General features: G+C 39.6%; 2 protein-coding genes across 2 annotated transcripts; both read left to right on the top strand.

The window, feature by feature from the left end:
- The first annotated feature begins 624 nt into the window (after positions 1-624).
- On the top strand, positions 625-1,632 carry LOC134284491 (trypsin-1-like). Its single transcript, XM_062843429.1, has one exon. The coding sequence runs from the start codon at positions 792-794 to the stop codon at positions 1,566-1,568; it is 777 nt and encodes a 258-aa protein (XP_062699413.1). The 5' UTR covers positions 625-791; the 3' UTR covers positions 1,569-1,632.
- Positions 1,633-4,781: 3,149 nt separating this feature from the next.
- On the top strand, positions 4,782-5,713 carry LOC134284489 (trypsin 5G1-like). The gene has a single exon (XM_062843427.1). The coding sequence runs from the start codon at positions 4,825-4,827 to the stop codon at positions 5,629-5,631; it is 807 nt and encodes a 268-aa protein (XP_062699411.1). The 5' UTR covers positions 4,782-4,824; the 3' UTR covers positions 5,632-5,713.
- The last annotated feature ends 5,914 nt before the right edge of the window (positions 5,714-11,627 follow it).

The following is an 11,627-nucleotide window of genomic DNA, read 5'->3' as shown; positions in this document are numbered from 1 at the left end:
GTATATCAATTTTATCTCTCGTAGTGGTCCTAAATACCACTGACTTCCTTGATCCAATCGCAAACGGCAGCCACCTGTGACTACACTCTTGGTTAATCTGCCTCGGTACAGCCTTTACCCCAGGACACTACTCCTACCTGTTTGGATCCCTCAAGTATTGGAGCTCCAGAATCTTTCTGCCAAGCGCCCTTGCCTCCCTTGACTAAACCGGCGTACAGCATCCGACGAGTTTCTTTCCGAATGCAGCAAAAGCCTCGACACAGCTGTCCTGGTTGAAAGCCGACACGTACGCTCTTTGCTTCGTCCAATTCCGAGTTGTTATGGGTATCGCCCCATCCGGAAACCTGCTGATACGTCCTGTCCTGAACTGGTTCATTGTGTTCCTGAAGTTCAACAGCTATGGTTTATAGAGAAGCTGTTGATTGGTGTCTGATGGTGTACTCGATTGAACAACAATTTGAAGGATGCTGAAAATACAGGAAATTGCACAATTTCACAATTGGTTTTATGCTCTTAATCATAGATAAACATGCGTCTTCGAATCCAAAATGATTTTTTGAAGCGAAAAATTCCACCGTTGTGATATTTAGAAGCACGATCTGATGCTCTTGTTCCAGTCATTTTTTTTTTGGAATTTTCATTCCAGGAGTTTCTCCAGTAATTTAACTGATAATTCCACTGCTCGGTCCACTTGAAACTCGGATTCCAGCTTTTATCAATCCTATAAATGGTCACCCTTGAGCTTATCTGTCCGCAGTTAAGTAGCCGCAGTCAACCCGTGACGTATCGCCATGATTTCACGAGTCAGCCTTTTGGCAATTACCTTCACTCTCGCGGCAACCGGCACTCTAGCAGTACCGTTCCCTTGCTCCTCCTCAGGTCGCATCGTCGGAGGCTACCCAGCCAACATCACGGACATTCCCTTCCAGGTATCGCTCCAGCATGACCTCGGACACTTTTGCGGTGGTTCCATCATCAGCAGTCGGTGGATTTTGATGGCCGCCCATTGTGCCGGTAGCACCGATAGACCATCGTTTAAGGTTCGCGTCGGATCCAGTCTGAGCAATGAGGGCGGTCAACTGCTGACGCCGAAGCGAGTCATCGCACATCCACAGTTTGACACTGGTACCGTCGATTACGACTTCGGTCTGCTGGAGCTGAGCGAAGAACTAAAGCTGGATAACCTGCTCTACACCGTTGAGCTTCCGAAGCAGGACGAACCGGTCCAGGATGGAACGTGCCTTCGGGTTTCCGGATGGGGTGACACTCTGAATGCTTCCGAGAATGGTTATCAACTGAAAGCTTCCAATATTCCGGTTGTTAACCAGGAAAAATGCTCGGAGGCGTACGAACATTTCGGTGTGGTGACTCCGCGGATGATTTGCGCCGGTTATGAGATTGGGGGTGACAACGCCTGTCATGGAGATTCCGGAGGTCCACTGGTCGATGGCTCGAAGCTGGTGGGTGTGGTTTCGTGGAGTTTTGACTGTGCAGCTGAGGGATTCCCCACGGTGTACGCTCGGGTGGCTGCCGTTCGAAGCTGGATCAAGGAAGTCAGTGGAGTTTAACACTGTGTTTAGGAATGAAACTTATTGAAATTGCAAAAAAATAAATCTGTTTTCATTAACACAACGGAATTTTGTTTATTTTATGAGTACTGAAGTCATAGCACTTTAGAATACCAATTAGTATTACATATATCACCAATTACTAGTTTTCCACTATACTCTTCAAGGGCAGATGCTTTGCTACATCTTCATGGTGTTAAATCCCAATTGGGATAAAGTTTGTTTTTCAACAAGTGATTTTGAATATTTAGGACTCTTTTTAATCAATTTGAGTCCTTTTTAGCAAACTTCACGCAAAATAGTAGCGTTTTACCGATTTTGAACTTTTTTTTTTGTAAAATTTACTATTTGAGAACCAGATGAATTTTGCAGATGGTGACTTGATAGAAGAATTGGCTACTTGGGTCTCCCCCAAGGTTCATGTTAAGCCTCCTTAATAACAACGACAACTTGCGAATGACTGCATTGTTTCTGTAATGGGATCCACAGCAGTCGATCTGCAAAGACCACTACAGGATACTTTGGACAGTTGAGGGGCCCAGATGCAAAGCAGGGGTGTAAGTGACCATCTTGTCAATTTAGAGCTGAGCATATAAAAAAATTCTTAAGATTTCAAGCTTTCAGAAACACACGGGCTTGGTGGGCTAGTGGCTACCGCTTCTGATTCATATGCAGAAGGTCCTGGGTTCAATCCCTGATCAGTCCCTTTCCTCCCACTTTGTATCTTCCTATATCTTGTTTGTTTCTCTTCTCTTCATATACAATTCATGTGTATAGCCACCGCTAGAACAGAAACGGGTTGAAACAGCCGTTTCCCTTCCTTCCAACCAATCATATAACGCCTGCGAGTTATGCAATCAAGTGAACTGTGCCGCAACATCATCTAGAGAGATTAAAATACACTAATCTATCACCTTAAGATAGGCTTCCACGCACCAATGTGTGAACCCATTGCCAACCATACCTTACCAACACTCCGAAATTCGCATGAATTTATGCAGACACAAAGGTATATTCGGTCTGATGTGGATACAAATAATTGCAATCATCACTTCCTTCCCCTTCCCCACATTGACCTGTAACCTGACGTGGCAGGCGCCATTCTCGCCGAAAGATCACCAACACTTACACACTGAAGATGCTTGCATAATATCCGGCAGATATCTCATTGATTCCTTGAGCGTAGCTGGTCTGGCGATACTGGAGTAGCATCCACCGGCAGTCAATCAAGCTCAAACTCAAGCTCTTGAGATTTCAAGCTTTTAGGAACTTTTTCAAGATTATTTTTACGATGATTAGAAAATTTACAATAAATCAGTGGAAATTGGTCGATATGACAGCTTCACACATTTTGAATGGATTAAAAAAAATGGTGAAAAACTTTATACCTCATTTACACGAATAAAGTGGAGTTTTGTCACTTACACCCCTTTGCTTCTAACCCCCTCAGATAGTCTGCTTGGGCTCTCAAGCTGGGTATCGAACTCCCTCCCGAGCAAACTGATACAGTTTTTTTAAAGAACAAACCGGTTTCCGAATCGAACCATACTCCTATTGCGCTTGTGGCAAGAACATTATGTATCCGATACAAAAACCCTAAAAGCAAATCAACTTTACGCGATCTGTTACCTGAACATGGTGAGTAGCCCTCCAGGAAGATCTGATCAGGATGTACCAAACAACCATTCGGTCGGTTTTAGAATACGATAGTTCTTGTTTCGAATCCGCGGCGAAAACACACTTGTTGAAGCTTCAACGGGTTCGGTATGGATCACTATTTGATTACTATTTGAAGTAGTGATCAAATAGCGATCTTCCATTTGATCACTACTTCATTTTACCAACAGTCTAAGCTATCTGGGGACTGTTTGGTCAATGAAACCGTTGCAGCACTCAGCGTACTTCCTGGATGGAACACATCAAGTCTTGAGTTCTTCGTCCGAACGCTCATACACCATCGCCATAGCTTGGGTTCCTTCACATTGCTCGATTCCGGCCAATGAGAAAGCGGACTCTCTGGGCGTTAAAGAGCGTCAAATCAGTTTTGACGATTTTTTTGCTTTGACCTGCCAGAAGACATTGATCAGCTTGCAATACAAATGGAGAGATGGGTAGATGGTTGCACTCTACCATACCACAAGTATCGAAGATACCATGGTTCAAGGAGTTGGATTTAGGCCGTGATTCTATTCGTGTAATGAGTCGACTGATGTTCAACCACCATTTTTCAAACGCATATACCTTCTGTATTGGGTTCTGAAAAGGCAATTTCTGTGTCTGTGGCGTGGATATTGAACATGAATCAGTTTTCAACATCCCAAATAAGATGGTTTCCCATGTAACATTCCATGCCAACTACGAATGCTTACAGAACCGCTCAAATATTAACAAATTTAGGTGAAAAATAAATAAAAAATGTAGAATGAATGGGTCTCCAGTTAGCCTAGTGGTTAAGGCTATAGATCGCCAATTCGGAGACGGCGGGTTCGATTCCCGTTCCGGGCGGGAAAATTTTCTCGACTCCCTGGGCATACTCTATCATTGTGCTTGCCTCACAATATACTGATTCATGCAATGGCTGGCAAAGAAAGCTCTCCAATTAATAACTGTGGAAGTGCTCAAAATACAGTAATTTGGAGAGAGAGGCACGCCAAGTTCCAGTGGGAACGTAGAGCCATACAGAAGAAGAAGAAGAATTAAATAAGACACGGGCCTATCGAAGTTTTTGATAAGTGGTATTTTGAGCCACTTCATTGCGTATGTCGCACTCATTTTTCTGGTTTTCATTAGGATTAAAATGGTAGTTTTATGCTGAAAAAGAGAGAAGTTATCATTAATTTCTGAGGACATAGCAGCAGAAATCCCTATTATCATTTGTTTTCTGAATCGAGTTTTGATCCCAGAAGGCCGGCTCCAGAGGCACGTTATCCTCCATTTGGGATATTTGTGCTCAGCCACCCTAATAACACAGCAAATGTAGTTGAATACACATGGCCACACGCGATAATCATAAATGTTATATCTATTTCGTCTTAAGAGTATCACTCCTATCACTTACAATCTATCGCAAAACGTGACTACCGGCTACTTGGGTTTGGTTTTTACTAGTTAACAAAGTAAAAACCAATTCATAATCCTCTTCAGATAGTCCCCACTTGAACCAACGGATCTACTTGATCGAATAATATAAAACCATCGTCCACAGTTGTCCAAACCACAGTTCTGCATCTACGCTTCTACCAAACGCAATTCAGCAATGGCCTCTCTGTTCACCGTTCTAGCAGTTGCTAGTGTTCTCGCCATCTCCGGTGAGGCCCTACCGAACCGGTCGCATTCTTTGCGTCCGTGGTCCAACCCGTTCCTGCGCTCGTCGGGTCGTATCGTCGGTGGATACGAGGTGGACATTGCTGATGTGCCGTTCCAGGTGTCGCTACAGCACGATTTCGGACATTTTTGCGGAGGATCCATCATCTCCCGTAAATGGGTTCTGACGGCCGCCCATTGCGCCGCCAGTAGCGAAGATCCGCGGATGAGTTTACGCGTCGGATCCAGTCTGCATAGCCAGGGTGGTCAACTGGTACCGGTCAAACGTGTCGTTCAACATCCGGAGTACGATTACTCGAATGTCGATTACGACTTTGCGTTGTTGGAGTTGAACGAGGAGCTGGAACTGAACGAGGACCTGTACGCTGTTGAGCTTCCGGAGCAGGACGAGCCGGTTCAGGATGGATCGTGTCTGCAGGTTTCCGGATGGGGTAATACCCAGAGCGCTTTGGAGACGGGTGTGGAACTTAGGGCGGCATACGTTCCGGCTGTCAACCAGGAGAAGTGCGTCGAGGCTTATGCTTCGTTCGGCGAGATCACCCCACGGATGCTGTGTGCCGGTTTTGACAAGGGAGGCAAGGACGCTTGCCAGGGTGATTCCGGTGGCCCGCTGGTTGAGGGATCTAAGCTGGTCGGTGTGGTATCTTGGGGTAAGGGTTGCGCCGAGGAAGGATACCCAGGAGTGTACTCTCGGGTGGCTACCGTTCGCGAATGGATCAGGGAAACCAGTGGAGTTTAAGATAAGATTTATGTTACTTGTGGAATAGTTGATCAAAAAATATAAAACATTCTACTAAAAATTGTACTAAATATTCAGAAAATTTGTCATTCATTATTTCAAACGCAAAAAAACAGATCACAAAAATATCACAGTGGTAGACGTTTGTTTAACCGAGCCCTATTTTTTTTAATCTTGCAAAGGGGGAAAGGGGTGTCAAAAAATCGAGAAAATTGTCTTACGTGATAAATAAACAGCTCCATAAAATAGATGAAAATGAAAAAATCTGCCTAGACAACAAAAAACATAAAATTTCATAATCAAATCAAATAAATTATTTTGAAATTCTCGGCAAAACCAAGCCGCCATTTGCATTTAGTCTGAGTTTTTTTTTGCTTGTCACATATGATTAAAAAGAATATAATCCACGTTGGTTAGGTCAAATTGATGGACCCCTTGCTTGCCAAGGGGCAGATAAGGTGACAAAAATTACAATTTTCAGTAAATCGTGCCCATGCGTAGCATCCCAAAAATACTATAAGCTTAGATTTACAACTTCCTAATGATGAGTTTAGCTTTGTTGTTGCGGTGATTGCGAACACAGTGAACATCATGATTTTATGATTAAATTCAAAGTGGTTACGAATTCCAAGATGGCTGCTTAGATAATATTTCAATTTAAAATTAAAGATCTATACATTTCCTCAATAGAAATGTAAGGTTTTGTATTGGAAATGGAATTTTTTGCATGAATGAGCTTCCATTTGAAAAAGTTTTACAAGTTATTTGTTTTGAAATATGCTTCACCCAACTTTTGAAAAAAGCGTATGAAAAGCAACCTTATTTTCTTCTTCAAAAACATACAACTCGAAATCGATTTGATGGATTGAAATGATGTCTTCGAGATATTTTAAGGAATTCTAGAAAAAAAAAACACTGATAGTAAAATTTATCGCGGATCTATGTTAGATGTCATATGACACATTCCATGCACTTCTACACCGTGTTTTTTTTTAACTTCATCGAACGATATTTCCAGGCTCCTGCTGTCAATTTTGATTCTTTTTGCACCAAATTGATGAGAATAACACATATTTTTCTAACAGTACTCAAAACTTTGAAAACTGTTTCAAGAAAGTAGCAAATTCCTTGGCGTTCAGTCAAAATTTGTCATTTTCGCGATGGTATATTTTTATATTTTTTTCGAAGTAAAAAGGTCCAATTCCCAATTAGAAAGCATAAATTGAATGTTCTATTCAAATCTGACCGTTTGCTGGTTAGAACAACATAACAACATTTGGAAGCAAAAGTTGGATTCTTGCGCAAAACGTAACGCGTGGAATGTGTCATATAATTTCCATTTCCCTGAAACCTTACCCTTCGAATTTTGTTTATTTTTTCCTGTAGGTTGCTGACTTCCAGCCTTTAATTTGCCAAGTAGCCCAGGATGGACAAATGGTGCCAGTGGTTTTCTCGTTTTCTTTATTATTAACCTTCAGAGATGAATGCCCAAGAGGTAAAGTCTATCTAAGCAAAACAATATTATCCAGCACGATAAAACAAATTTTGATATTGTTGATACCAAAACTAGATTCTGCGTACAATTTCCTATGAACTATTTTTATGCATCGACAAACAAAAAAAATAAGGCCGATACAAATAATCTTTTCCTTTTATGTCCGAGAGCTCTCATCGGCACCGAAAAAGGGGGAATATAAAATTAATAAGTAACAAAATAGACCTCTCACCATGCACGAAAGAGGGGGGATAGAAATTGATAAGTTTTTTACTTACAAAAAACGAAAAAAAAAAACAATCGAAAATAAAGTTTTGAATTGAAAATGGAGTCATGAGTGGCCAAATTTGTTTTCACCTCTCAATATTTTTGGATTTATGAAGGGGGGGGGAGGGTTGACATAAAACAAGTTATTGCATTGAAGCGGCTATCTCAAGCTTTATTTCGTATTTGTCCTTGTCCATTTTGTAACAAGGACAAGAACGATAGACAAAATCTTCCTTGAAGAAGGCCAAAACCCATGGCCGAAACGTCGGGTAGAATAAAATAAATCGTCAGTAAATTAAGACTGAGATAGCCGTTTCAACGCAATAACATCCAGTTCCAGTCGAAAAATCTCAAATAAAAAAATAATAATAAAACAAGTTAAATATTTGCCTCGGCCTAAATTAAAGAAAACAAATGGACTTTGTTAAATGTTTGTTTTATTGTTTCTGCTGAAATTTTTCAGGTTAAAAGCTTATTTTTTTCATCCCTAAATTTTTATTCACCTTGGCTTAACGTCTAGGGAGAATTCTCCTTTTATTTCTGACTAGCTGTCCCGGCAAACTTTGTCTTGCCGTCTTGTGGTGGTTTGACAACTGTCAAGCTCAAAATAGCACCGCACTCTAGATTGATTTCATTTCGGTCGTGTTGATTTCCTTCCCAGCTCATAGAAAATCAGTTCTTTTTCAATTTTGTTATTTTTCTAGTTTATTTTCATGACTTTTTATACATATAAACACAGCCACCACGAATACGGACCGAACCGTGCAAGAGTCATGCTGATCGGTTCATCCGTTCTTGAGTTTTGTTGCCTCAAAGGTACATCAAACTCATTTTTATATATATATAGATTTTCTGATGACGTAGTTGCCGGAATCTCTGTTTTATTTTATTCTTCTGAGCCGAACCGGAATTCGATCTCAGTCACCCTCAAACCATAACGTCTTGTTAAACACGCGCTTGGTCACACGCGGTAGATAAAAATGCTATTTTTAGAGTAATGATTTAAAATTTAAGAGCCAGTTCGCGAGAGCCGCAACCCCTTCTTGTATCGATGTGCTCCGATTGAGCTGAAATTTTCAGGGTATGGTTTTCCATATAAAAGATGATATCTGGCCGATTTTCAGATTTTTCCGTTAGGGGGAAGTGGGGTAAAATAGCCCTCAAAGATTTCATGTCTAAAAATAGGTAAAATCACTAAAATCGCAATAACTTCCGCAAAAGTTAACGGATTTAGCTGAAATTTTGCATGGACACTCTACTCCCATGGCACTTCCATTTAAGCCAAGCGTTGGATATTCTTTGATATTTAATTTGAAGAAAAAGGTTATTTTCATATTTTTTTGACGATTTTCAGGGCGCCTGTTTTTGTACCAACAGAACTAGGATGAAAAACTGAGTACTACGTTTTGAAGGTTTACCCAAGAGCTTTCATTTGATATGTAACCCAGATGCGCCAACTTAAAAACTTTCGAAAAAAAAATTTTTTTCCCGGGGTATGCATTTTACCCCATATTTTTAGCTGTCTAAAGAAGTGTTGTCGCAAATTATGACAACGTTATTTAATTTTCAAGGGTTTTTCTTCAATATTAATTCAACAGAAAAATGATGACTAAGAAATGCAATTATTGTTTTTTTTTTCATTAGGGGAAAGTAGGGTAAAACGGACTAACTCAACCTCTTTTCGAAATAACGTTGCTACGATGTTCTCTGATCGGACTTGAAGTTTCAGAGTTCTTTATTCTATTCAAGAATAGATGCTTTATCACATATTTTTATTTTCTTGAGAGGATAACGGGGTAAAACAATTCTCAGAAAAAAATATTGAAAATAATCTAAATTTCAAAACCTACAAATGCTTTGGTAAAACTTGGCGAAGTTTCATGAAATTAGAAGAAATTTCTTAATTTTTATTGCTTATTCAAATGAGCAAGTCTGACAACATTTTGACGTCGAGAAATGTCACAGACTAGCACGTGGTGTGTGATTCACCGGATTCTTTCTCTCTTTTTTTCTCGTGAAAGTTGCAGCAGTGCACAATGGTCCACGAAAAAGATTCACGAGGAAAGATGCATTCAGCGCCTTCAAATGATTTTTTGGACAAATATGGTCTTCTACAAAGTTGTTCCCAAGAATAAGGCCCTCTTTTCAATGTACATAAAAATTAGGGTGGCCCATATTTTCAAAGAAATCGGGAACCAAACCTTTTTATTTGCTAGAATAACTGTATACATTCTTCGAGAATGTTGTATATCTATCAATTTTGAGCAAGTTTCCTGAAGACGCTTTTTATGTAGCTTTGAATTTGACCAATCTAGAGATGTTTTTCTGAATAAGCTTAGGGTGGTTCAAGAAAAACCGGTTTTCTGGCGTTTACTTTTTCAGTTTCGATTTTTCATCAAAGTCGCCCAAGAAACACTTGTAGAGCATTTGAAGACGCGTCGTTTCATACGCTGAAATTGTTTTTATCTCTTTTGGTTCAATAGTTACAGGTGTTTTTCCTAAAAAAATCATATTTTTTTTTGAAAAGGTGATATGACCGATTGGTGTGTGGAAAATACTTGAAAAGTGCCTATTTTTTTCTAGAAAATCATCAATATATTTTGAACGGATTGACGAAGCAACATTCCCAGCGCACGAAAATGTGCGTTATTTTTGAGTTCTAAAAATGGTTCTTAGACAACTTTGATGTGAAATTTGAAACAAAAAAGATAAAGATAAAGGGTGACGCTAGAACAAATCGTTTTATTGCTTTATCTTTTTTGTTAAAAATTTCTCGTCTAAGTATCGTATAAACCACTTTTACAGCTTCCAAAGAAGCGCATTTTCGTTCGCTGAGAATGTTGCTAAGTCATTCCGTTCAAAAGTTATTGATGATTATTATATGGGCCACCCTAATTTTTATGTACATTGAAAAGAGGGCCTTATTCTTGGGAACAACTTTGTAGAAGACCATATTTGTCCAAAAAATCATTTGAAGGCGCTGAATGCATCTTTCCTCGTGAATCTTTTTCGTGGACCATTGTGCACTGCTGCAACTTTCACGAGAAAAAAAGAGAGAAAGAATCCGGTGAATCACACACCACGTGCTAGTCTGTGACATTTCTCGACGTCAAAATGTTGTCAGACTTGCTCATTTGAATAAGCAATAAAAATTAAGAAATTTCTTCTAATTTCATGAAACTTCGCCAAGTTTTACCAAAGCATTTGTAGGTTTTGAAATTTAGATTATTTTCAATATTTTTTTCTGAGAATTGTTTTACCCCGTTATCCTCTCAAGAAAAAAAAATAATATGTGATAAAGCATCTATTCTTGAATAGAATAAAGAACTCTGAAACTTCAAGTCCGATCAGAGAACATCGTAGCAACGTTATTTCGAAAAGATGTTGAGTTAGTCCGTTTTACCCTACTTTCCCCAAATGAAAAAAAAAAACAATAATTGCATTTCTTAGTCATCAATTTTCCGTTGAATTAATATTGAAGAAAAACCCTTGAAAATTAAATAACGTTGTCATAATTTGCGACAACACTTCTTTAGACAGCTAAAAATATGGGGTAAAATGCATACCCCGAGAAAAAAAAATTTTTTTTCGAAAGTTTTTAAGTTGGCGCATCTGGGTTACATATCAAATGAAAGCTCTTGGGTAAACCTTCAAAACGTAGTACTCAGTTTTTCATCCTAGTTCTGTTGGTACAAAAACAGGCGCCCTGAAAATCGTCAAAAAAAATATGAAAATAACCTTTTTCTTCAAATTAAATATCAAAGAATATCCAACGCTTGGCTTAAATGGAAGTGCCATGGGAGTAGAGTGTCCATGCAAAATTTCAGCTAAATCCGTTAACTTTTGCGGAAGTTATTGCGATTTTAGTGATTTTACCTATTTTTAGACACGAAATCTTTGAGGGCTATTTTACCCCACTTCCCCCTAACGGAAAAATCCGAAAATCGGCCAGATATCATCTTTTATATGGAAAACCATACCCTGAACATTTCAGCTCAATCGGAGCACATCGATTCCACTTCCCTTGGAAAGGGGGTCGCGGTTCTCGCGAACTGGCTCAAGTTTCAATGATTTCACCTTATGCAATCTATCGTAAAACGTGGCTACAGCCTCCTTGGGTTTGGTTTTTACTAGTTTACAAAGTAAAACCCAATTAATAATCCTCTTAAGATAGCTCCCACTTGAACCAACCTATCCACTTGATCAAATCACATAAAACCATCGTCCACAGTAG

This window comes from Aedes albopictus, unplaced genomic scaffold (genome assembly GCF_035046485.1).
Source record: "Aedes albopictus strain Foshan unplaced genomic scaffold, AalbF5 HiC_scaffold_20, whole genome shotgun sequence".
NCBI lineage: Eukaryota > Metazoa > Arthropoda > Insecta > Diptera > Culicidae > Aedes > Aedes albopictus.
This window is presented reverse-complemented; position numbering and strand designations above follow the sequence as displayed.

Excerpts from the sequence above, each read along its gene's own strand:
- LOC134284491 (XM_062843429.1), top strand. The coding sequence starts at position 792 with ATGATTTCACGAGTCAGCCTTTTGGCAATTACCTTCACTCTCGCGGCA.
- LOC134284489 (XM_062843427.1), top strand. The coding sequence starts at position 4,825 with ATGGCCTCTCTGTTCACCGTTCTAGCAGTTGCTAGTGTTCTCGCCATC.